The sequence below is a fragment of the Martes martes genome (assembly GCF_963455335.1).
Source record: "Martes martes genome assembly, chromosome: 11".
Lineage (NCBI taxonomy): Eukaryota > Metazoa > Chordata > Mammalia > Carnivora > Mustelidae > Martes > Martes martes.
The window spans coordinates 55,623,856-55,647,952 of record NC_137899.1 but is presented as its reverse complement, the minus strand read 5'-3'; the positions used below and the strand labels follow the sequence as shown (position 1 = coordinate 55,647,952).

The following is a 24,097-nucleotide window of genomic DNA, read 5'->3' as shown; positions in this document are numbered from 1 at the left end:
TGTTTTTTGAGACTGATTATTTAAGCAGTGGTGCCCCAGCTGGATTGTATTAGAGGAATTAAGAGCTTTGTGTTAGGAAACGATTGTACCCACACGGAAAGGGTGACAAGGACTTGGATAGGGAGATGCTGGGGAAGATAAGAAGAGGTCGAATGGAGATTCCACAGTTTGGAATTTTGTAATAATGATGCACTAAAGCGGTCTGAATGGCAATATTATGCTCTCTTTATTATGTGACCATAAACTACCAGCCAAAAAACCCCACATTATTTAAAAAAAAATGTTCTCAGATAAACTTGACCGAAGCTTTCGACTACACCCCAATTCCCCCTTGGCTGAAGCCCAGTACCGACATGCTGATGTCGGAGTGGGTTTAGGTGAAGAGAAGAAATGAGAGCAAACTTTTCCACTGCCCTTGATTTAATAAACAAGATAATGTACATGAAAAGTGCTCACTGTGGTTAGTTAAACTTTCAACCAAATACTTAAAAAAAAATAGTGCTGATATTTACATTTTGTGACCCTACCTCACATTATTTTTTCCTGCCAAATTACCATCTGAAAGAAAATGATCTGAAACTGTTTTCTTACGATACTACATTTTTTTTTAAACATTGTTTCTCTTTTTTTTATTTAAAGCAATCGAACAAGAGGAAGAAAATGGTGACAAACACGTGATTGGGACAGAAGCTGGAGGTGTCCCAGATTCTCAGGTATGATCTGTTCTGTGGACCTCTCTCACGACACCTGTCTTCTGCACTGGGAATGCTGCCATAAGGCAGGGGTTTGCAGATGATACAGATCTGGCCTTCTGTGTTCTGTAAAGAGTGGTATTCCTGGGAACAAAGTGCTTATTTTTGATAGAGAGGCATTTCACAGGAAGGACCCTAAATTGTTAATTATATTTGTAATTTGACTCATGAGGGAGGGACAGAGGGGCATACATCCTCCACTTTCCAGAGAAAGCAAGGAAATAAGTAAAGAGCTAAGAGAGACCACCCTAGAGCAGCCCACCCCCTGGAGACGGCAGAGAAGAATGGGCTGGCTGACAGCGGGACAGGCGGGGCTGGGCCACGCGGACGGACTTGTGATGCCTTGCCCACCAAAGATTCTCTGCCAACGCCCAGCATCTAATTCACAGCGTGGATATGCTTTGGCCAGCATCTCACCTCCAAACAGCACTGTGGCCTCACCACTTCGGACACCCTAGCGCTCTCAAATGCTAACTAGGTGTAGATCAGAGTATTTAAAGATTCTTGGCTTGGCTGACCCACTGCACTTCCTTTCCAGTTCTGAATCTATTGGTTCTGGTCCGAATAATTACATTAGCTTTTTCAATCAAGATGGCACAGGCTGCACTAGTTCAGTAAGTTGAAGGAAGGAACTGTTGGGAGTCGTTTTGCTGTGGAGATACTGAAAATTCTGCCATCACCAAGCTCATACTGAAATCGCCTTTCAGGCTTTCAAGCAAATGTGGGCAGGGATTTCCCCCACTGAATGTATTCCAGACTCTCTCAAAGGTTTCTTAAGTCATTAAATTATTAGTGAGACAGATATTTCTAAACATACATTGTTGTTCTTTACTTGTTTTGAGCTTACTCTGTGGGCAAAAGTCTGTCGTAAGGGAATCATATTTGTGTCTCATGAGGATACACAGACCTGGCTTTTCAAGATTCTATGGTTTTCTGTGGTTTTCTTCAGCTGTGCCACAAGTGTACATCTATGGGAGGTACCGAGGGTCGAAATCATGAAACCAGACAAAACCAGTAAATCCATAATTCGATCAGAAATGGTTTCAATTTAGGTTTGAAAGGCAGGAATTAAGTTCACTGGGGGCCTAACTGTGGGTGAAAGGCCTAGGCTGTGGAGCAGGGCAGGGAGCTGTCACTTCCTCTGACACATCTGAGAAAGCATGACCCGCTACCACAGGACAAGCATCAGTTTTGTCGATTTTCGATTCTGCAGGCCATCTTTCCAAATGTTCTGGAGTTAGCATCCTCAGCGGTTCAAGTCATGGGGGGTGAGCTCAGAGAAAACTTTGAGAATTTTGCCATCAGAATTAGAAATAAATATTTGTGTGTGCCCATGGGTGTCTATGTTGACTCCAGAACATATTACTTTGATGTTTGGTGTACGCACAAATAACGGATAGAGTATCTGTATGCTGGGCTCGCTGGTATTTCACATTGTTGCGTTCTTCACTCCGCAGCATATCTTAAGCAAGTAGAAATTGATTTCTCACTCCTTCCCCAACCGTGGAAATACATCGCTCTGGGAAAAATGCCCTGGGGCTGTTGAAAACTTCAGATGTGTAAAGGGTTAAGATGGAGAGACGGGATCTCCTAGACACATTTCCCCCCTCCTGAAAACTCTAATTCTCTCCTCAGATGTTCCCTCCTTTCTTCCTTTTCTCCCTAAAAATATCTTTTCTGCCTGAGAAACTCCCTGTTTTAATGCAGTGATGTGTGGGGGGAGTGGAGCAAGCATGTAGACTGGGGTTTACCTCCCAGCCCTTCTTCTGCACCGCCTGGTCCTTACACAAGCTCTTCAGCATCTAAGCCCGGGCGTTCCTGCAGGGTGACATCAGTGACTTCATCACCATGGTGCCTTCACCAGCCAAGTCCCTGCAGGTGATCGGCATGCGGGTTTCATCTCTGTGAAGTAGGTGGTCTGGGGGCTGAAATGAGGCAGTGTAGGACATGCCTGCATGTGAGAGTTTCTGAGGCAGCGTGTCTGAGGTCCAAAGTGCAGCCTTCGGGGCTGGACGGCCTGGGCTCTCCTCTTGGCTCTGCCGCTGGAGCCTGGGCAACGTGTTCTCTCCTGGCCTTGGAGCCCTCTTCTGTCGTAGCACCGAGAGTTCACTTGGGCAGACCTTTAGATGCAGTAGGCGCTCACCAAAGCACTTTGTTTTATTCCCTGCACAACAAGCCCTGGAATTACCACCGCTTTACAGATGCGCTGGTATGTGCCGGGGCCGGGAATCAAACCCTGGCGGTCCGGCTCTGACACCCTGGCTTTTTTTTTTTTCCCAGTGTTCCAAGATTCATTGTTTATGCACCACACCCAGTGTTCCATGCAATATGCGCCCTCCTTAATACCCACCACCAGACACCCTGGCTTTTAACACCTATGCTAACCTGCCATTCTAACGTCTATAAAATGGGGGTCATGGTTGGGTTGTTTTGAGAGTTAGATGAAGATGTGTGAGACAGAACAGTGCCCAGCACATAGTAAGTACTCAAAGAAGTTCATCTCCATGAGTTACTGCCGTGGTCGTGATCATCTGTCACATTGCTTTTCAGTTTGAATATCGAAGGTGTCTGGCTCGCTGGCAGTATTACTCTCTAACATTATGCTGTCTTCACGTACATAAACGTTCTACACTCATTTATCACTCTTTATATAGGACTAAAGGATTAAAGAATTTTTTAATCAAAATGTGTAAAATTTGGGGGGCGCCTGGGTGGCTCAGTTGGTCGAGCGTCCAGCTCTTGATTTTGGCTCAGGTCGTGATCTCCGGATCGTCGGATTCAACCCCATGTTGGGCCCTGCACTCAGTGTGGAATCTGCTTGGGATTCTTTCTCCCTCTCCCTCTGCCCCTCTCCCAGCTCTCCCTCTCAAACAAATCTTTTAAATTACAAAAAAAAAAAAAAGGATAGAATTTTTGCAGTGCCTGGGTAGCCTGGTTGGTTAAGCATCCAGTTCTTGGTTTTGGCTCAGGTCATGATCTCAGGGTCATGTATTGAACCCCACATTGGGCTCCGTGCTCAGTGGGGAGTCTATTTGAGATTCTCTTTCCCTCTGTCCGACACTCTCTCCTTGAATAAATAATATTGTAAGTGAAAAAAAAAAAAGTGTAGAATTTTTACCAGGTTCTAGTTTAGGACCCTTAATGTGATCTTTAATGAGTAATTTATAACATATTGAACTTTGGAAATTCTTCCTTTGCTTCAGGTGTCCATTGACCACTGATTCAGTAATTATTTTCATGTCTCCTAGACTCCATTTGTATCAATCATTTTAATATTAAGTGATGGTAACTGTTAATTGTATAAAGTAATTGCAAAGTATTTTATGATTATCAGTAATCAAAGTGTGACTTCTTTTTTAATACACGGAAGAAAGCTGTTATTTAAGGCTGTGATAGTGACCATAGAAAATAGATGATCATTTAAAATCCTTTATGTTGGAATTTATTAGAATTTGCTTTTTTCTTCTTCTTTATCATTTGTCAACTTTGCTGCCCTGCTTAGCAGTGCGGACAGTAATGTTTACAGACCTGAGCTGAAATTTCAGGTCCGAACAAGACAAAATATTAGTGTCCTCCCTACTCCAATATGAAAGTTCAGGGAATCAAGTATATGAAATAAGTGAACCTTTTACTTCATCAGCTATGTAAATGTATGGCAGTGCATTTTTTAGTTTTATCAGAAGAGCAAATTATGTAAGTATAATAGATTAAGAAAATATTTGAGGGAAACAGCAGTTATAAATTCCATGTAATTATGGCTTCTGCCTCCTTCCCTCCTCCCACTCTGCTCTGGCAGGATGGAGTTTCATACAGTGTTTATATAGGATGGTTCTGTCCGACCAAAATGCAATTCCAGAAAGGAGGAGGATCCGAGAAGTGAGCCTTCCTGAAGTTGATGCCTTACCTGGACAGTGAAGGGCCAGGAGTCCCTGAATGACTCTCGGGCTCTGTGATGCCCAAGCATGGTGCCTGAAGCCTGTCCTAGTGATGCCCTGGTCATGAGTAAACCTGCCTCACACTCCCCATCACATGCACTTTTCACTGTGGGCACCACGTGGCCCTCTCCCTCAAGGAAGGTGTATATTTTTCTAGCCCAACCAAGAGGAAATTTTTCATTGTTTTCTTTTCCTCTCTGAAGAAATTTGAGAAAATGAATACTTGGTGCCCTACAAAATAAAATAGCTATTTATGATTATTATTATCAATTTATACTTTGTTATTATATTTAATATAGTATAAATATTATGATTCTATAATTACCATGTGATATATTCTAGTATATATTACATATTATGTTATGTTATTATTTTTAATTTTTTAAAAAGATTTTATTTATTTATTTATTCGAGAGAGAGCATGAGAGGGGAGAGGTCAGAGGGAGACGCAGATTCCCTGCTGAGCAGGGAGCCGGATGTGGGACTCAATCCCAGGACTCCAGGATCATGACTGGAGCCGAAGACAGTCGCTTAACCAACTGAGCCACCCAGGCGCCCCCATATTATGTTATATTATTAATATGTTATATGTTTTGGGGCGCCTGGGTGGCTCAGTGGGTTAAAGCCTCTGCCTTCGGCTCGGGTCATGATCCCAGGGTCCTGGGATCGAGCCCCACATCGGGCTCTCTGCTCAGCAGGGAGCCTGCTTCCCTTCCTCTCTCTCTCTCTCTCTGCCCACCTCTCTGCCTACTTGTGATCTCTGCCTGTCAAATAAATAAATAAAATCTTTAAAAAAATATATATATATATATATGTTATATGTTTTAATGTCTTATATTTTATGTATTTGTTATTAATATTATATATAATTTATTATTATTTAGTGTGAATTGTGTTCAGAATTTTCCTGGAAGGGATTCTTTTTTTTTAATTCTTTTTTTTTTTTAATAAACATATAATGTATTATTAGCCCCAGAGGTACAGGTCTGTGAATCGCCAGGTTTACACACTTCACAGCACTCACCATATCACACACCCTCCCCAATGTCCATAACCCCACCACCGCTGGAAGGGATTCTTAATATTTGTTGCTTAGGGAGTATGTGCATACAGTTGAATCATGTAATATATCTTCCCATCCCATCAGTGTTTCATCATTTGAGTTTTCTAATTTACTTTATGAATTTCTGTGTGAGATTAAATTGTTAAAGAAGTGACTCTAATTAGTAATGAATAAGAATTTATCCAAATACCATGAACCTGTATTAAGTAGCATTCTGTGACTGCAAAAGTGCTTACTTGAAAAGTGGGCTCTTTTGTTCTAGTTTTCCTTCTCTTTTTGCATGATGTTTTAGCTAAGTGTTTTAGAGAAAGTGGTTTTTAAAGTGAAGATAATGCAAACAGTGTTTTCATACACAAAATGTGCTCTTTCACCTTTTGTCATGGAGGTGTTTCATATATCATCCTTGTAGCGTTCCTAAGGGAATCCTGTCCAAGCACCATTTAACCACAGAAAGAATGGACCCAACATTTTTATGACTACGTTTATAAAGGAAACAGACTTTAATTTACATTCACAACATTTCTCTCCTCAAACACTGAAAATCATATGAATAGCTTTAATTATACATTACAGAGATTTTTTTTTTTCAAAGCAGACCTTGAAATGAGGCTCTTAAATAACTCTTCTGACAGTTCCAGATTAATCTTTTTTTTTTTTTTCTGGCTTAGCAGTGTTAGGTAAACTGTTTATAATTAATTTTGTATAGACAAATTAAGTAGTTCAAGAATGTGAAAGTCTAGATCAAGGGCTGTTACTTATCTTGCTTCTCCTGCCATAACAAAGCTCCCAAAATGTATTAATAAATTCATGGGTTTTTCAAATTAAATCACTAAATTACAGAGCTGTGAAAGGGACCCCCAGAGAACATCTGGCTGAGCACGGTGCTTCCTCAGAGGACTGTCTTAGAAACTATCTAGGATGTATGGGCATCTCTCTGGGCTTCAAGTTCTCTAGGGAATGAAGAAGCATTCATAACCCTCCTGGAAAGCCTTTTTTGGATGGTTGTTATGTAAGGAGTGCTGTAGAATTGATTATCTTATAAAAAGACATCTAGAAATTATGCAGAAACCAGAAAATTCAAGACTGCAACATTCCTTTTTTAATTATAAGATGTTTTAATTATAAATAGGAAACAATTGCTCTGAAATCCATTCTTAAAAGTAATAGCATTTTGTGTTTAAAATACATAATTTGCACACCCAAGCACCTGGTTCTAATAAAAATGTATTTCCTCATTAAAGAAGAGTCTATAGGGGCACCTGGGTGGCTCAGTGGGTTAAAGCCTCTACCTTCAGCTCAGGTCATGATCCCAGGGTCCTGGGATCGAGCCCCACATTGGGCTCTCTGCTCCGCGGGGAGCCTGCTTCCTCCTCTCTCTCTGCCTGCCTCCCTGCCTGCTTGTGATCTCTATCTGTCAAATAAACAAAATCTTAAAAAAAAAAAAAAGAGTCTATATTTAGAATCCTAAGCATATGATATAAAGAATGTTTATTGTTACTTAACCATTCATGTTCCCACAGAAACCAAAAAAACAGTTAAGGTGTCTTAAGTTTTCACTACTCAGTCCCATCCTCTTTTTCTAATGATATCAGTTATTTTTTAAAAATATATATGATGGGGTACCTGTGTAGCTCAGTTGCTTGGGCTTCCGATTCTTGGTTTTGGCTCAGGTCATGACCTTGAGTTGTGAGGTCGAGCCCCACATTGGGCTCCGTGCTGAGCCTAGAGTCTGCTTGAGATTTTTTCTCCCTCTTCCTCTGCCTCTCCTCCCACGTGCACACACTCTCTCTGTCTCTCTAAAATAAAAAAACATCTTTTAAAAAAACCAAAGAATATACATGGGTCTGTCTCCCATATACATACCACAGAAAGACTGTCTCCAAATCAGAGCACATGGGAGCTTAGCCCAGTTAACTCTGAAACCCGTGCTGGTGAGAAGGAACGGGCTCAGTCTCATGCGTGTTTAGTTCCAAGATGCTTTCCTCCTATGTATTCCCCTTCCTGGCCCCAGTCCCCCCCACACACGTGCTGTATTATACAGGGCGCCCCACTGGGGAACATGGAGAGATTAGGACGAATCCATCACACTGTGAAATAAACAACCACAGGGCAGGTCCTAAGGTTGCAGGGCCACGAACCTCCTCTCTCGGCTCGCAGGACAGTATGTTAAATGCTGTCAGGATGACATGGATGGAGAGAGAAGAAATTCTAGCTGGCCGACATCAATGAATTTTTTAGATAACAGAAATTTATTCCTCTAAGTGTCAGAGCTTTTAAAGGATGTTAATCATTTGTAATATAGGAATCCCCCTCCCAAGTTTCCTTGCCTTTTTAGTTTGAAGGAGGATATTTAACACCACTGATCCTCTTGTACCTCTCTAGTATTGATTAAAAGTGCCTCTTCAAGATCAGCCCATGTGTTTAGGATTACATCAGGTAATGGGCTCCATTAAAATCCCAACAAACAGAAACATGCTCCAAGGAGCATGGCTAGTATGGTAAAGGGATCTAAAAATAAAGTCAAGTGGGCCCTTAGTAGTGCTTGACCATCTTATTCTACTTCCCTTGTCCTGTTTCCTCCCAAGTTGGGAGGCGGCAAACCACAGTTGACTCCCAATTTTTGTAAGTAAAGTGTTAGTGGAACACAGCTGTGCTCTTTCACCCAGCTATCATATCAGCTGCTTTTGTACTAAAACTGCAGAACTGGGTAGTGGCACGAGAGACCATGTCACCTACAAATCCTGGAATATGGACACTCTGGCCCTTTCCCAAAAAACTGGCCAGCCCTTGCCATTGCAATGACCACTACATGCCTTCTCTTCTTATACCTCCACAGCGTCTTCTCATATTCCCTACTCTCAGCTAATAAATTGACTTATTCTTTGGGGAAATAGAAGCATTCAAAAAAGAATTTCCAGGAGTGCCTGGGTGGCTGTCGGTTAAGCGTCCAACTCTTGATTTCATGTTAGGTCATGATCTCAGGGTCCTGGGATCAAGCCCCAAGTCCAGCTCCTGGCTCTGCTGGGAGTCTGCTTGAGATTCTCTGCCTCTGCCCTTCCCTCACCTTGCGCACGTGCACATGCTCTCTCTCTCTCTCTCTCTCTAATCCTTAAGAAGAGAAATACGCCAGCCGACCTGCATATTTACATGTACATATTTACATGTACTTCACCTGCCCTCCTGTTACAGTGAGTGACATGTTCACAGTCCTGTTTCTGTCTGATAGTAGATCTTTATGCTTTCTTTGAGCCTGAAGGACATTACTCCCCAAAATGCCCCCTCTCCATCCCGCATCCTCAGGTTTCCCTTTGTGCTGGATGATTTCTAATAAGATAAGTAGGCTGGTACACCCCTCACCATAAACAAGCAAGCAAGCAAAACTCCTTTCAACATTACTCCTGAGCTAGTGTCCTGTTGCTTGTAACAAAACTCCTCAGAAGTGTTGTTGCTCATTCTTGAACCCTGAGCTAATGCAGCTTTTTTCCCCCTACCACTTTTTTTGCTCAAAAAGAATCGTCAAAAGCCACCGATTACTTCTGTCAAATCTGTCATTTCGAACCTATCCTACTTGACATTTCAGCAGCTTTCTATACAGTTTTTCTCTCCCTCCTCCTTAAAACACTTTCTTCACTGCTCACCAGTTTCTCCTCCTAGAGGAGGGTCTTGGTGTCTGACTCCACACTCAGCGGGGAGTCTGCTTATGGATCTGTCTCCCTCTCCTTCTGCCCCTCTCCCCACTCACTCACTCTCTCCCTCTCTTTTTAGAATAAATAAATAAATAAATCTTTTTTTTTTTTTTTTTTTTAAGGCAAAACTGGTACTCATGGCTTGACATTGAATGATTTCGGAGTTTTGTCTAGTGTGGTAAGGGACTTTCCAACAACCATGGCTCTCTGACAGTGCACAGGCTCTCTTAAGATAAACTGTGATCCCTGTGCAAGAAGCTCAGAGACAAACTGGAGAGCTGCTCATGAGGGGTATTTTAAAAATAAACATCTGACTTTGAGGGAGGAATTCCACTTGCTGTCTCCTGGGAATCTGTGATTTGGGCCACTTGAAGAATTTTCTGTTTCCTTCCTAGTTGTTGGAGAAGCTGTTAGATAAGGAGCTATCTTTGCCCATGGGAATAAAGATAATAGTCATTGTTTCGCATGCATGGAGGATCCCATTTCTTCGATGCCCGCTCAACAAAATGGTTATCTTTGGCACAATTAAGACCATGAAGCTGAACATCACTTGCTGGCCCCTTCCCTATATTTGGTCCTGTCGTTAGGTCCATTCAAATCCTGTACATTAAAAAAATAAGAAAAATCATGTATAGTTGTATTGTAGATTCCCAAATTTTGACTGCTCCTGCCAAGAGTAACTTCAGATTTCATTAGATCATGTCCTGATAGGTCGGGACATTTTTTTTTTTTTTAATAATTTGAGCAGAAATAGTTAACAATTTGTGTTATAATGAACATCTTTTTCTCCTAATGAAAGTCCTAGATTCTTCTCCTTCATATTATTGTTACTTAGGTACTTTGGCATAATAAAAAATGTGTGCTTAATGGTTCATTTCCAATCCCTGATGACATTTGAAGCTTTCTTTTTGCAGTTTATTTTTAATAAACTTTTTTTAAACCATATTTCATGCAACATTGGAAGTATTTTGCTAATAATGCCCCACAGTAATTTTCCAGTTGTTAAAAAGAAAAATCTTGTGATCTTATTAAACTCTGTATTTGTACGTGGAATAATCTGGTGGAGTAAAAGAATTAGGAGCTTGTGTACTGTTATTTTTAGTCCTCTGTATCATTTCACCCTTTTTGTCAGAGTGGTTGCTGGCTAACTTTCCCATGAGTTTTTAACCTCTTGTGAGGCTTTGCTTATGTAACAGGAAACAGGCTGTCAGGAACAAATAGTGGCATATCAGGAGCTCACTTCAGTAGCAAATGATTTAGTTTGCTCTGCCCTTCCCTCTCTTAAAGTGGACCGATACGTGATCTGAACTTTAAGACTTGTAGTGTGGGCTTCCTAGGTTAAAATAATTCAGTTTCAGTTTTGGGAAGGCAAACTATTTTACCAAGACCATGCATTAATGCAGGCAACAGAGAGGATGAGCTTATTGTAAGGCGAATTTTTCAGTGGTGTCATGTCCTGGGACTGTGGATTTAAGTATATCTTCGCTTTTTCTCCAACTCTTAAGGCAGGAGTGATGTGCAAACTTCAGGAGAGAGATGACATCGGTCGAATTGAACTGGTCCAGAAGCTGGCGAGAGAAAACTGTCAGTTTCTACAGACAGACAAAAAAGAACAGGAGAAATCTGAACACGTAAGCCCTTTTTCTCTTGGGGGTGCTGGTTTGAAAGGGGTGAAAAGTGTTTCCGCCTGGCTGTATGCTTGAAGGAAAAAATATTTTAAATTCTTTAGTTTTGGGGGGTTTTCCCCCCAAGTCATCCTCTTTAGTAAAAACGACAGCTGCTCAGAACTCAAAGCCAGCCATTCACAACACTGGGTACATAAGAGAGCTCTCCTCAAAAGTAAATCTTGTAGAAATAGAAGAATATATGTAAGCAAATATGAATGCCTGTGTATGATTTTTGATTCGATGGCTTTCAAGTTTGACTTTGGGAATTCAACCCATCACATAGTTTGTGGAATATGAATTTCGGAAGAACATTCTGATGTACTTTTATGTTGAGGATGGCGTGGCTCTAGTCACCAAACAAATGTACCCAGTAGAAAAAGGTAAGAGCAGAGTACCAGATTATAGACACTTTCGCCAAGTGGGAAAGTCAAAAGGGAGTTTTCCCAGTATCTTATGAATGTTTGTGTTCCAGCAAAAGTTCTGTTGTTTTCATGGAGTTAAACTGGAGGAAAGGGATGCTCTGCTTCCTTCTCCTGAAAGCAGTAATTCAGATTGAACTTTAGAACTGAGAATGCTGTCCTCACGCTGGGGGGACAATGGCACCGCTTTCTTCTGCTACACATTGTCGTCGGTTGACTTTTTGTTGTCATTTGTAAGACTGAGCTCTCAGTGCTCAGCTATCCAGGATTGCTCATGAAAGGGAAAATTCTTCAGTGCGTATAAACATGTCTTCCTCTAACTTTAATTTTTCCTTGGAATTTTATGTCCAACCCCTTCTGAAGGGGAAAAATTGCTTCATGCTTTTTCTGCTCTCAGGCTCAGTACACATGCTAGGGGTTTACTGAGCAGGAGGTGAGATGAGATGTTCAAGGCGGTAGGCTGTTCAGTTGAACATAATGCGCCTCTAACAGTGCAACGTCAGATGATAACAGTTGGTGTCTCGAGGGGGAAATAGTCAAGCAGTTTCAAAGCCTTGCGAATGAGCTGTTTCAGGGGTGACCGGCGACTTTCAGTGAGAGTGGACATCTTAGCAGCCTTCACTTCAGTAGGTACTACTGGAAAGTCCAGGAACTTGTTTCAATTGTTAAAAGTACCTTGAAGGTTGACTGTATCAAAGACTGACCCTTAATCTCTGCCTTGTCCTTAGAATATTTGAGTATCCTAGTGTGTGACTTAAGTTTCTAATTAGAAGAGCAATAGTTTTCATTTGCCATATTTTGTTCATTTCAAAATACACATTTCCCCCTCATTTTAGCATCTCTGAAATCAGGGTCAGTCTCAATGATTGATGATAGGAAAACACATCATGGGTTCACTGTCAGCATTTTTCCTTCCTAGCGGTCCTTAAAATGAATGATATATTTTACAATGAATTGTATATTCAGTGAAGTGGACCAGCAACAGCCTGTGGGTAGGGCAAGATCTTTTAAAGCCAAACCCATGGTAGAGTACCAGTTCGCCAAGGCTAGAAATCATCGGCCTTATGCCACAGACAACTTCAGGCTTGTTTTAAAAGATACCAGTGTTGCCTTCGCCTTGTATTTAGTTCAATCTGGAATATTATAGTCAAAGCTAATGAGACGATCATACCCTCCAAATACATGTTGGAAATCCAAACGCGGTGCTGGTAATTGTAACGACTTCTAACAAGAGACAGAAATGTAGTGGTAGAAGATTGACAGCTTTGCTTATGGTTATCTGCTATTGCTATCTACTCTATATGGCTACCTAAAATGAAGGTTTCATCCTGCAGCTTGAGGTTGTAAAGTGCAACACTAGGGTTTGTTACTTCTTACATGAATGTCATGATATGAATGCATTAGCAGCTCTGATAGTGTTTATGCTCCTGAGAGGAAAGATGGTGTATAAATCAGCATTGGAATTATGGCCTTGCTACATAGATTTTTTTTTTTTTTTTTTTTTTTGGAGCTTCGAGTGCGGAGAGGTGAATATTCAAGCTCTTTCTTCCTTAGTGATGAATATAACCTCGGCCGTTCTGCCATTTCCCTCCTGCAGGATGACAGCAATTGAACTAATCAGCTCTCGAGGCTGATACTAATGTCGTGTTCCACTCGATGGGTTATTTAATACTAGATGCTTACGCTTTTTGCAGTGATGTATTAGGAACAAAAACCATCTGGTAGATGATATGACTCATTTAGGTCTTGAGCATTTGATGTATCTCCACCTTTGCTTCCCCACGGAGTTCACCGTGTTCATGAGCTGGCTACAGCATTTGCCTTTTTCCTGCCCTCACTCTCTTTTCAGTGGCAGTCATCTGCTCTGGCTCATGAAAACTCCGTTATAACACGCAGGATGTACAGAGGAAACTGCCGTTTACCCAGTGTAAACCCAGGCCCGCAGTTTCTTCTTGTAATAGCAGTAACAATGATGACCCAACCCTGGAGTTACATACTGATTTCCTTTCTTTTATGATTTTAAAATGCTTCACCTACCTCATCTGCCATTCCTGGGCCAAAGCTATTTAAGGAGACAATGGTGAAATTTGAGTTAAGAGTCTAAGTTACCCATGGAGTCTTTTTTTTTTTTTTCTTTTTTAACTAAACTACATTGCTTCTCCAGTTCTAGAATACCACATCACTTTAAATACGTATGTGCCAAAATGAGAAAGCTGCTTTAAAGTACCATTGAACAGAAAAAGAAGCTTTTGTTACTGGTGCATCTTGTTACAAATAGAAGGAGCTTCGAGCTTTCCAAGCAGGCATCTCTCCTATTTTCTCAAACTGGTCAATGCCATGATTATAAGTGCAGCTAATTAGAGACACACTTCGCTCTGAGCTTTTGGCAAGGTATTTCTGAAAGAAAAATATTGAAATGTATAATTACCACAAGTTTCTCAGGAAGCACTTGGTTTTCTTATTTTATATTAACAAGCTGTAGGCAAAATTAGCCCACACTCATTACTAAGTGTCGAAAATCGTTACGTGAGAACTTTAAGAAGGGGACAGAAATTGGTTGTTTTTTCTAAACATTATGATAGTGGGATTAAAATGTGGTCATTAACTCTTTAAAGAAATTACTTGTTTTGTAGGTAGGCATCACGTTTCCTAGTCTTAATCAAATTGTATTAATAAGGGAAAAGCCTGGGCCTTTCAGCTTACCTAGAGCCTTTCAGCTTGACCTGGAAGGCTGACTAATGGCCCCAGCAGGGGGGACAGGGAAGAGCCTGGTAGACAGAGGGACTAGCAAGAATGCACATGACTTGAGCGCTGGGTGATTCATGGGGAATAAAGTGGAGTGGGTTGTGAGGGAGGTTACCATTCAGCTGCATAAGACCTAGTAAGCCACTGTAAAGAGTTTAGACTTGTTTTTCTGGCAAAGGAAAGCCATCAAATAAGCAAAGTGGCACAGTCAGATGGAGTCTTTGTAAGATCCCTTTGGCATTGGCTTAGAGGAACAAATGAGTGGAAAAGAAGAGAGTGTTGGAGAGAACCCTTGGAAAACTATTGTAGTGAATCAGGGGAAAGGTGAAAGCCTGAACCAGGGTGGTAGATGGGAAATGAGAAAGCTGTAGATGTAGATAATAGATGGTAAAATCAGCAGGATTCGATGACTGGTAACGAGCAGGTGGGAATGAGTGTTGTTTTCTATTAGGTGGTAGACATTAGAATGTTCTGTTTAGCAATAGAATGGTTGGTTGCCTTTACCAAAAAGCTATAAAACATTTACCTCGCTTTTGTGTTCCGGCAGTATGTTTCAGGTGTCTGAGATACAAGCTAAAACACAGTGTTTAACTCATTGGCAAATTGTGAGGTGGGGATTCTGGATAGCGGCATGGAAACTATATAAGCTGTCTTCTCAGACCAGACCTTTTGAAAATACCTTGGACAGACAGCACCTCTGGTAGCCCCCAAATGAATTGGATTATTTAGCCAGAGTTTGGCATTTGCTGCAATGATGTTGTGCCATCTTTAGAATTAGCCATGATTTCAGGAATGCTCTCTTGACCCATATAGTCTGAAATGGTATTACCATGCTGTTATTTTAGAATACTCTCAATTATTTATTCCTTGAGCATACCTTTAGTAAAGCAAAGTCATAGGGGATTCAGAGTAACTATGGTGGCTGCTCCCCTGAAGAAGTACAGTCATGTTGTGGAAAGAAGGCATTGACACAGGTAACTGAGATACAAGAAGACAGTGTTGGTAATCCCCAGAGAGATACACAGAAGTTAGAAAAAGAATTTCCACCTGGGAAACAGGAGTTTCTCTTACGGTAGAGATAAAGTTTGATGTGGACCTTAAAGTGGGTTTGGGTTCTATTAACAATTCAAATTGAAGAAGAGCGTTGCCAGAGGGGAGAACAGCATTAGAAAATGCACAGAAGGTCAAAGCACAAGGTATTTTTGGTCATCAGAAACCATTCTGTGCCACCAGGGTACCAGAAGTGGGGCTGAAGGGCAATCTGATGACAAGGAAGCAGGAGAAGGAAGATTTCTTGAGACTTGAGATTGGGACCAGACCATGGGGGATTTTTGAAGGCTGAAAAGTTTTACTGAATTCTAAAGTAATGAGAAGTCACTGATGACTTGGTTTTGTTCGTTTTCCTAGAAAAGGAGGAGTGGGGACAGCGTGGGGGGTGGGGAGCTCTTGTGAGGTAAATGATGTGCTTCAGTTTGACATATTAGAAAACTGATGCTGAGGAGTGACTAGGCAGAGCTGGGCTAAGAGTGGTCTCACATCTGTTGGCTTCTGGGATATATCTTCTCTCCACAGTCATTACTGGAGAGAGGACTGATCAGAGGACAGGAAACCAGGACAACAGGGATCATGATGATCCCAAGAAAGAGGAATGGCCAGGACCACCCTGGAGGAAAGAGATGGAACGATTATGTATTGACAGGACAGTAGTGGCAGATATGAGAAGGATTACGGAAAAGAGAATGCTAAGGTGCTTGCTTAGTTTGAGTCCTAACTTAGATTTGAAAAGCATGTAAGCTGTTCATATTTTCATATCTGTGAAATAACTGTATTAAAGTATATATCTACAGGTAGGTCCTTCCTGGAATACAATCGTCCTCTTGACCAGAAAACTAGAACTCTTTTTTCCTAACATAGAGCTTTGTAGCGCATTAACTTGTAGAGTAGAAATACCGGTGGTGGCTGCTAAACCGAGTTCCTAATTTCCCAACTGCTGAAATGTGGATGTGTGAAATGTATGTGAGAGCCTCCCTAAGCAGTCCTTTCCCTAGGGACTCGGCCCATAGCCCGCCCTCTTCCCACCGGTTTTCTTCAGTTCCTTTGTTAAGTCTGAGGACCCACCCTACTTCCTTCCCCTTTTCTCATTTGCTTCTGACAAATGGGTGGGAAGGGGATTTTGCTGAAACCGAATCTTGGCATAGCTGTCAGGGTAGGGTCCCTATCACTCAGCCTCCACCGGGCTTCCTTTTCCTTGTTTCCTGCGGCCTCATCCTGCAATTCTGCCTACGTCAAAGGGTCCCTTGTTCACGGATGACTAGGGGAGAAGTGGTTTGGGGTATCCTGGCAGCTGTCCCTCTTACTTCACTTATTAAAAGTTAGCCTCTGCCTTTTTCCAATTTTCATTTGTCTCTTACTTTGTTTAAAAAATAAGGCTAAGTATAAGCTGGAAGCCCTGTTTTTACTCTCTATGAAATACTAAAAGCAAAGGTGGTTTTACCGTTCTGTATTCATACGTGCATTATACATCTAGTGAAGTTAAGAGCAATCATGGCATTATTTAAAGTTTATCAGTAATTTTGTTTAACCGAGGAACTACTTCAATACAAACAGGATTTTATAACATTATTGCTTAATAATGAAAGTCAGAATTCAGATGTGATAGGCAATTCATTACATATTAAGTTGCCCACCTATAAACTGAGAAATCACTCTATAGAAGTGATGTTATTTTTCTTAATAACAGAATCTTGGCTTTGTGTTGGTTTGGTACTAAAGTACCTTTTCATAGGAGAGAGACGGTCCCGAATGGACAGTTTTAGTTTATTTTCTATCAGGATTAATATGGCCACAGAGTAACACAAAAATGGCAGAAGATAATTTGTGCCTCTGAGAAGTTTACAGTTGAGCTGAGGGATGGAGGGGAGGTATTTACACATGGAAAACAAGGAATCATCCAAGACATTATTTATTTAATCAAGTGTTTAAATACTTTCACAGGCGTTAAGAAGTAAATACCTCTGATAAACATTTTTCACGAGTGCAGTAATCCATACTTTTCTCCATTAGACAGCAAGCTTTACAAGTTTGGTTCCCTCCACGGGGTCTTTAAATTCTAGTTTTGCAGGTTATATACTTATTTATTTATTTACCAGAGAAATGGCCACCAAACTGCCAGTGAAAGTGATGGGCTCATGCTGTCTGGTGGAACCATCTGCTCATTAGCTCTATTTTTAAGTTCTTACAAGAAGCCCACTTGTAAGTCCTGACATTTATTTTTAGAAAATGAATTTCAACGTTTTAATTTATTTTTTTAAAGATTTTATTTATTTATTTGACAGAGAGATCACAAGTAGGTAGAGAGGCAGGCAGAGAGAGAGAAGGAAGCAGGCTCCCCGCTGAGCAGAGAGCCCAATGCAGGGCTCAATCCCAGGACCCTGGGATCATGACCTGAGCCGAAGGCAGAGGCTTTAACCCACTGAGCCACCCAGGTACCCCAAAAAATGAATTTCAACGTTTTTAAATGGAGGAATTTGTCATTCCGGTATTTATTTTTCTGAAAATACTCAAGTTTATTTTAAAAGGCCCAATTAAGAAAAGTGATAGTGGCTCAGTTAGATTTATCAAAATCACATTCTCAAAGATCTTGTGTTCCCCATGGAGAGGTGCTGCTCCTTAGGTTTATTAAGTTCTTATTCTTATAAAATTAAAAGAGGCATATCCTCTCTAGAATGTCCGAGAAATCATTAAAGTGAGATGTTGAGAAATAGGTTGTTTTTCGTTGGTTTATGGCCCCAGACCATGGGCAACCTTACATTCTTTCCTCTTCTACCCCTGTCACGGCCAGATTGCCATTACTATTAATAAACAACAATATGATTACCTTCCAGTTGTCTGATTAGATAACACTAGGAATCTTTGGTAGTTTAACTACCAGATGTTGTTTGCATGACATCACAAGTGTCATGTGAATGCTTCATGACAGAAAGGTAGGGAAAAGATGCACAGCCAGATGGACAGTCCTTCATGACAACTGCATACCACTGAGGCTGGGAGAAATAAAGACTTGAAGAGATCTCATGGAGAGGGGAGACATAGGTACCAACTTAAAATGTGCTTTCATTCTCATGGACCGCCCTGATACCTCGCTGCCTTCAGAGAGCTAACACTGCGAGAGATCCCGAGGCTGAATTCTGTTACCTGGGAGGTAGGCATTAGGCAGAGTGCTGTGGAAGCCTGTCACAGGGAGCTCAGTGGGTCCCAGGAGACATGCACGTGTCCCTGAGGAAGAGAAACTCTGAAGGGCCAGGAACATTACTTGCAGAAGTGAGGAAAGACAGGCATTTCAGGTGGAGGAGAGCAATGATGTGAGGTGACAATGATGTGAAGGGCTCACAGAGAGAGAGGGTGCTGTAGCTCCAGAGGCGGAACCAAATGACCAGAGCATGGCGCCCCAACATTGTGTGCTCCTCACAAAATACCTTCCGTCCCTACTCAGTAAATCTCAAATTAAGTTCTTGTGAAGAACTTAATAGGCAAAAGAGAAAAGGGTGGTTGCATTCAAGTTTTGGAGATGGTTCTCTGTACCACAGGTATGGGTTTCATTCATTCCCTTTCTTCACGGTCCTCTCTGTTGGTTTTACATGAAGCAGTCACCAGCATCAACTAAGCATTTCATGTGAGGAGCTCAAGTCTGTGTCTGTGGACTTAAGCTTTAAGTCCCTGGGAAGACAGAATGTCCAATTATAGCTGAATTCCAGTTCATTGGCTTTACCCTAAAACACACCACTACATCATCATTTTCTTTGAAAGTTGACTGTGATCCGGTCCTGTTTTTATAGAAGTGAATTTTGAGCTTGCATGTCATATGAATACTTTCCGTTACTGAATACTACACAGGCTGATATGTTCACTCTAAATACACACTCTGCTTTATGATATTTACCTTATACTGATTCAGCCCAAGTTTGGTGATTTCTGAGTGATTCAAATACTTTCAAGATTTCCATGTAAGATGCAAAGAACTTTTTGCATCTTCCTTTTGCAATGGGAAATGGATGGAAAGGAAAAAATTCCATCTGGCATACAACAGCCCTAAATGTTGTCTTAAGATAGCAAAAATAGAAGATTACTTAAAATATCATAACAGAACATAACAGACTGTGGGCAAGTATACAGTACATATTTCTCTGATAAATCACGTTAAATATCCATATCTTATTTAAAACGTGATCGTGTTTTTAATTTTCATTACATAAAAATTTGCCTTTAATTTAAAAAGTCCATTCTGCTGAAACAGAAAAGACTTGTTTTAGTCTGTAGAAATTGATGTACAGTGCTTGGGTTTACCTCAAACAGGTTTCTTAATTTTTTGTTGTTGTTTTCCAGTATTTTCCTCCTATATTTAAAAAATGGAGAAATAAGATATGGCATATAGATTCATTTAGGGTACATTTGTCCATAATTAAGTGAACAAGGCTCAACAATTTTAACAAACCCTTGTAAATGTCCTCTTTGTTCAGGTTCCAGGAATGGCTGGGCGCGATCAAGGCAAGCTGAGTCAGAATAAAAGATTAGGGGCTTCTGGAGATCCAAGAAACACATAGAGGGAGAGAATAATAGTGATAATAAGACAATTAAGATGGCAGGAAGTGGCTTGGGGGTAGGAATTTTTAAGGAGGCTCATGAAAACTTAATGAGTCATAAGAGCATATCTTGGTGATTGCAAAGGTGGGGGTAGGGTAGAATATGTCAAGGTAAAATTTTGGCCCCGTGCAGTCAGTGAGGGGAGAGAATGGTACTTTAGACAGATGAGTCCTCAAACCTTTCATGATCTTGCCTTGGCTAGGATTTATAGAGGTAAAACAAGCTTCATATTGATACTCATATGAATAGAGAAGTCTAATGATCCCCGAATGGTGCAATGCATGATAAAATCCCAAACTGAATTTTATGCCTGATGGATGCTATCACTTTCTCCCTGCTCAATGAACTTACTCTTATTACAAGTTGGGGGATTGTGATGATGGCGTTATTTTTTGCAATCAGTCTGAGTATCCTGGAGTTTTCCTCTGAGAGTCATAGCCATTGAAAAGAACTTTAGATATCCCGTGTCTTGACTGCTTGGGTAAGAAGAAACTTTCATTCAAAAACTGGCACCTGCTGAATAGGATTGTAGAGTTTCCTCTAAAATAGGCAATAAATACTATACAATCCATTACTTCTGTTGGAAGTTTGTTAATCACAAGGAAAGGTTAGAAATACTTCCATTGATAATATTCCCCTAGTAAAATAGATCCCTTTTAACCTTTGTTGTCAGAAGCAAAAAAAAAAAAAAAATTAATAAAAATAATAACTAGGGATCCTTCAGGTCTGTTAGAGAAAGTTGCAAATCAGTCTTTGTGTTTTTACATGTGTTCCTAAGAATCGATTTTGTGGGGCCTAAAGTGAGGCTAGCCTGATTGAAATGACCCTTGCCCCCATAAATTATTTCTGATGGATTGCTTCTCCCCTACTTATTAGCAGTTACCCTATCAGAAAATTAGCACAGCAACTCCTGAAAGACACAAAAAATTTTGTTAGCAAAAAATAAATGGGATCATCCAGTGGTTCTCATTAAATACCCATAGGGAGCCAGAGATCTAAAAATTAAACTCAGGGGACGCCTGGGTGGCTCAGTTGGTTAAATGGCTGCCTTCGGCTCGGGTCATGATCCCAGCGTCCTGGGATCGAATCCCACATTGGGCTCCTTGCTCGGCAGGGAGCCTGCTTCTCCCTCTTCCTCTGCCTGCCACTCTGCCTATGCTCGCTCTCTCGCTCTTTCTCTCTCTCTCTGACAAATAAATAAATAAAATCTTAAAAATAAAATAAAATAAGAATTAAACTCAGTATTAAAGCAATACTCTGATACAACTCTAAAAACATGGGAACCGAGAGGGTAATTGAAGCCATGGAGATAATACCATCTCCTATAGCAACTTGTATGATTGGAATGTTAAAAGATGTCAGTGAGTAGAACTACAGGAAATAGAATGGCAGATGCAGTAGAACCCATGGGTCCAAATTGGTGCTGATTTATACCTACTGGTTAGAGGTTAAGGGATAATCCATCAAGGTGGTAAAGGGAAGATTTTGAGGTTGGATGAGGCAGAATACAAACTTAAAGTACAAGAGAAGAAACCTTGGAACAAAACAGAGAGTCAATTTTATTCTGATTGTCTTCTGAGGAATACACGTGAATGCCAGATGCTTGTGGACAGAAACCTTTCATGACTTGTTGAACTATTAAGTACCATTTCCATTATAATTTGGCAATCAACTCTGACTTTATCTCGATTTTGAGTAGATTCCATTTCCGTCCCAACTCAGTAAATCTCAAATTCCTGTCCTTGGGTATTACTCATAATCTTGGCATAGGGAAAAGATACGCACAGACCTGAGAAAAGCTTACCACACCCTGGAAAAACCCTTGTTACTGAAGATCAGAGGGCCCTAGGTTTATTCAACACCTGCGGCTGCTTATTCCCCTCTGGCCCGCCCGCTGTGGCATCTTTGCCCCAACCTCTACTCTTATGTAGCACATCAGGTGACTTCCGCGCCTTTGGGGAAGAATGGAGTCAAAGAGAGTTCTGTTGGGTCCATTCTGGCCTAAACCTAAGTTTTTGAGACTACTTCAATCCAGAATAGAAAAGCCAGGAATGGCGTCTCTTCCTTCTGAGTGACAAGGACAGCGGGCTTCAGGCAGATCAGTCTGGGGTCCCTAAAAAGAAGAGTTAGGTAGCGCAGCCTTATGGAATTGAATATGCATTCCTTGGTGGAATGTGGTGACCCATCAACACTGGGGAATTCGGTTACTTACCTAACCATGCTGAGATCTTCGGACAGAAGCTGGTATCCCTTCATCAGACATTTCATTTGTCCACCAATGAGCAGCTTATCTCAGATTCCCATCCTTAGAGTTCATAGAGATGATGAGAAAGAATCCTACCAGGTGAGGGTGGGGGGCAGCCAAATAGCTCTCCAGCTTCCTGCCACCAGCCGTGATCGTTCAGCCATTACACATAAGATTAACTTTGTTGGGGGCCAAATTTTTAAGCTCAGTAGACCTTTCTCCTTTTCGTATATAGAGCCAATTTTTAAAATACCTGGCTAAGATTAATTTAGTCTTGCCTTCCTTCATTGAGAAAAGCATCTGTGAACCAGGCACCACACAAAATAGAGCAGAGGCAGGAGTGCACAAGATCTGATTTGAGCCCCAAAGGCACCCTCCAGTTAGTGAGTGAGAAAACGAAGATGGGAGAGTGAACAGCATTCTGCATGGGGAAGAAAGAAAGGGGCCTACGTTAAATAAGGTATTTGTTTCCAGAGAGTTGTTGCCTCACGTTCCTGTGAGGCATTTGCTAAAGGAAGCATCGTCTTTTTTACTTCCTAGGTTATGAGTGGGAAAGGACATAAATCATAAAAGGCAAAAGATAATAAATGTCAAAGCTAAAGAAAATGACGTAGTTTTGGCATTTGCCGTTTTCCCTTCCCCCCACTTCCTAGGTACAAAAAAAAATGTTAAAGATTGATTTATTCTAGAAGGGGAGAGAGAGAGTCTGTGCACCATGGGGGAGGGGCAAAGGGAGACAAGCTGAGTCCCTGCTGAGTGGGAAGCCCAACCCAGGGCTCCATCCCAGGATCCTGAGATCATGACCTGATCAAGAATCAGAAGCTTAACTGAGTGAGCCACCCAGGCACCCCAAATACAAAACATTTTTTAAAAAATAGTATATTATATATAGCTCTGGACCTGTTTTACTGATTGAATTTGTTTCTGAAAACCAGCTTCTGGAAGAGATTTATAGGTGTTTAACAATCGAGAACAAGAGATCAGGCAACTTGCTGGAATGTATTGCTGTGAAAAGATTTTTTTGTTGTTTAAAGTTGTTCTACTAATTGTAAAAGAAATACATGCCTTTTGCAGAGAATTTAGTAATAATAGACAGCCTCAAGGGAGAAAAATTTAGTGAAAAATAACCATGATTCCCCCTCTACCTTGCCCAGTATATCAGTATTTAATATAAGAAGGAAAGACTCATAACTCGGGTTATAACCCGAGTTATGAGTCTTTCCTTATGTTTTCATGGCATACTTCATTTCATCACCCTTCCATTTGGGCACAAATATGTTTATAAGATTTTGCTGTTATAAATGATCTGACATGCACATCTCTAGAAAAATTTTTACCTAATTTTATATTTCTTAAGGATAAATTCTTAGCTGAGTAATTTCTACTTACAGGTTTGAAATGTGTTAATCTCTTTTATGTTTTTGCTCACTTACTTTGATAAAGCTTGTGCACATGTTCACTTATATCAGCAATACATGAAAACACTTGTTTTGTAATGCTGTCGTCCTTAACTTCATTGAGCATTATGATTCTCAGAGGGAGAAATTAATCATTTTTTCTAGGTTGATGGGGGGAAGTATTATCTTGTCCAAATTTATGTTTCTTGCAAGGTTAGATATTTACAATTTATATCAATCCATTATCTTTCTTCTGTAAATAACCAATTTACCTCCTTTGCCCACTTTCCATTGAAATTTTTCTCATTGATCTGAATAAGCTCTTTATATGTTAAGGATATAAATCCTGCTTGTTGCATGCAGTTTTCCTCCATTCATTTCTTACTTGCTTACTTATCTTTATATGTGTATATATGAGCAAAACTGCTGATTCACATTTTTTAAGTTTTAAAAATACCCTTTAAATGAAAAATTCCTTCCCCATTCTGTAGCCAGATATTCAATTTTATTTAGTCTATTTCTTTAAGAGTTGTACTTTTCACTCATGT

General features: G+C 40.7%; 1 protein-coding gene across 1 annotated transcript in view; it reads left to right on the top strand.

The window, feature by feature from the left end:
- Positions 1–24,097, top strand: part of RAPGEF5 (Rap guanine nucleotide exchange factor 5) — a 223,467-nt gene that overhangs the window by 111,461 nt on the left and 87,909 nt on the right. The window contains exons 8-9 of the mRNA XM_080818603.1: positions 640–713; positions 10,942–11,067. Of these exons, the coding sequence (XP_080674729.1) occupies positions 640–713; positions 10,942–11,067 (200 nt within the window). The remainder of the gene's footprint in view (positions 1–639; positions 714–10,941; positions 11,068–24,097) is intronic.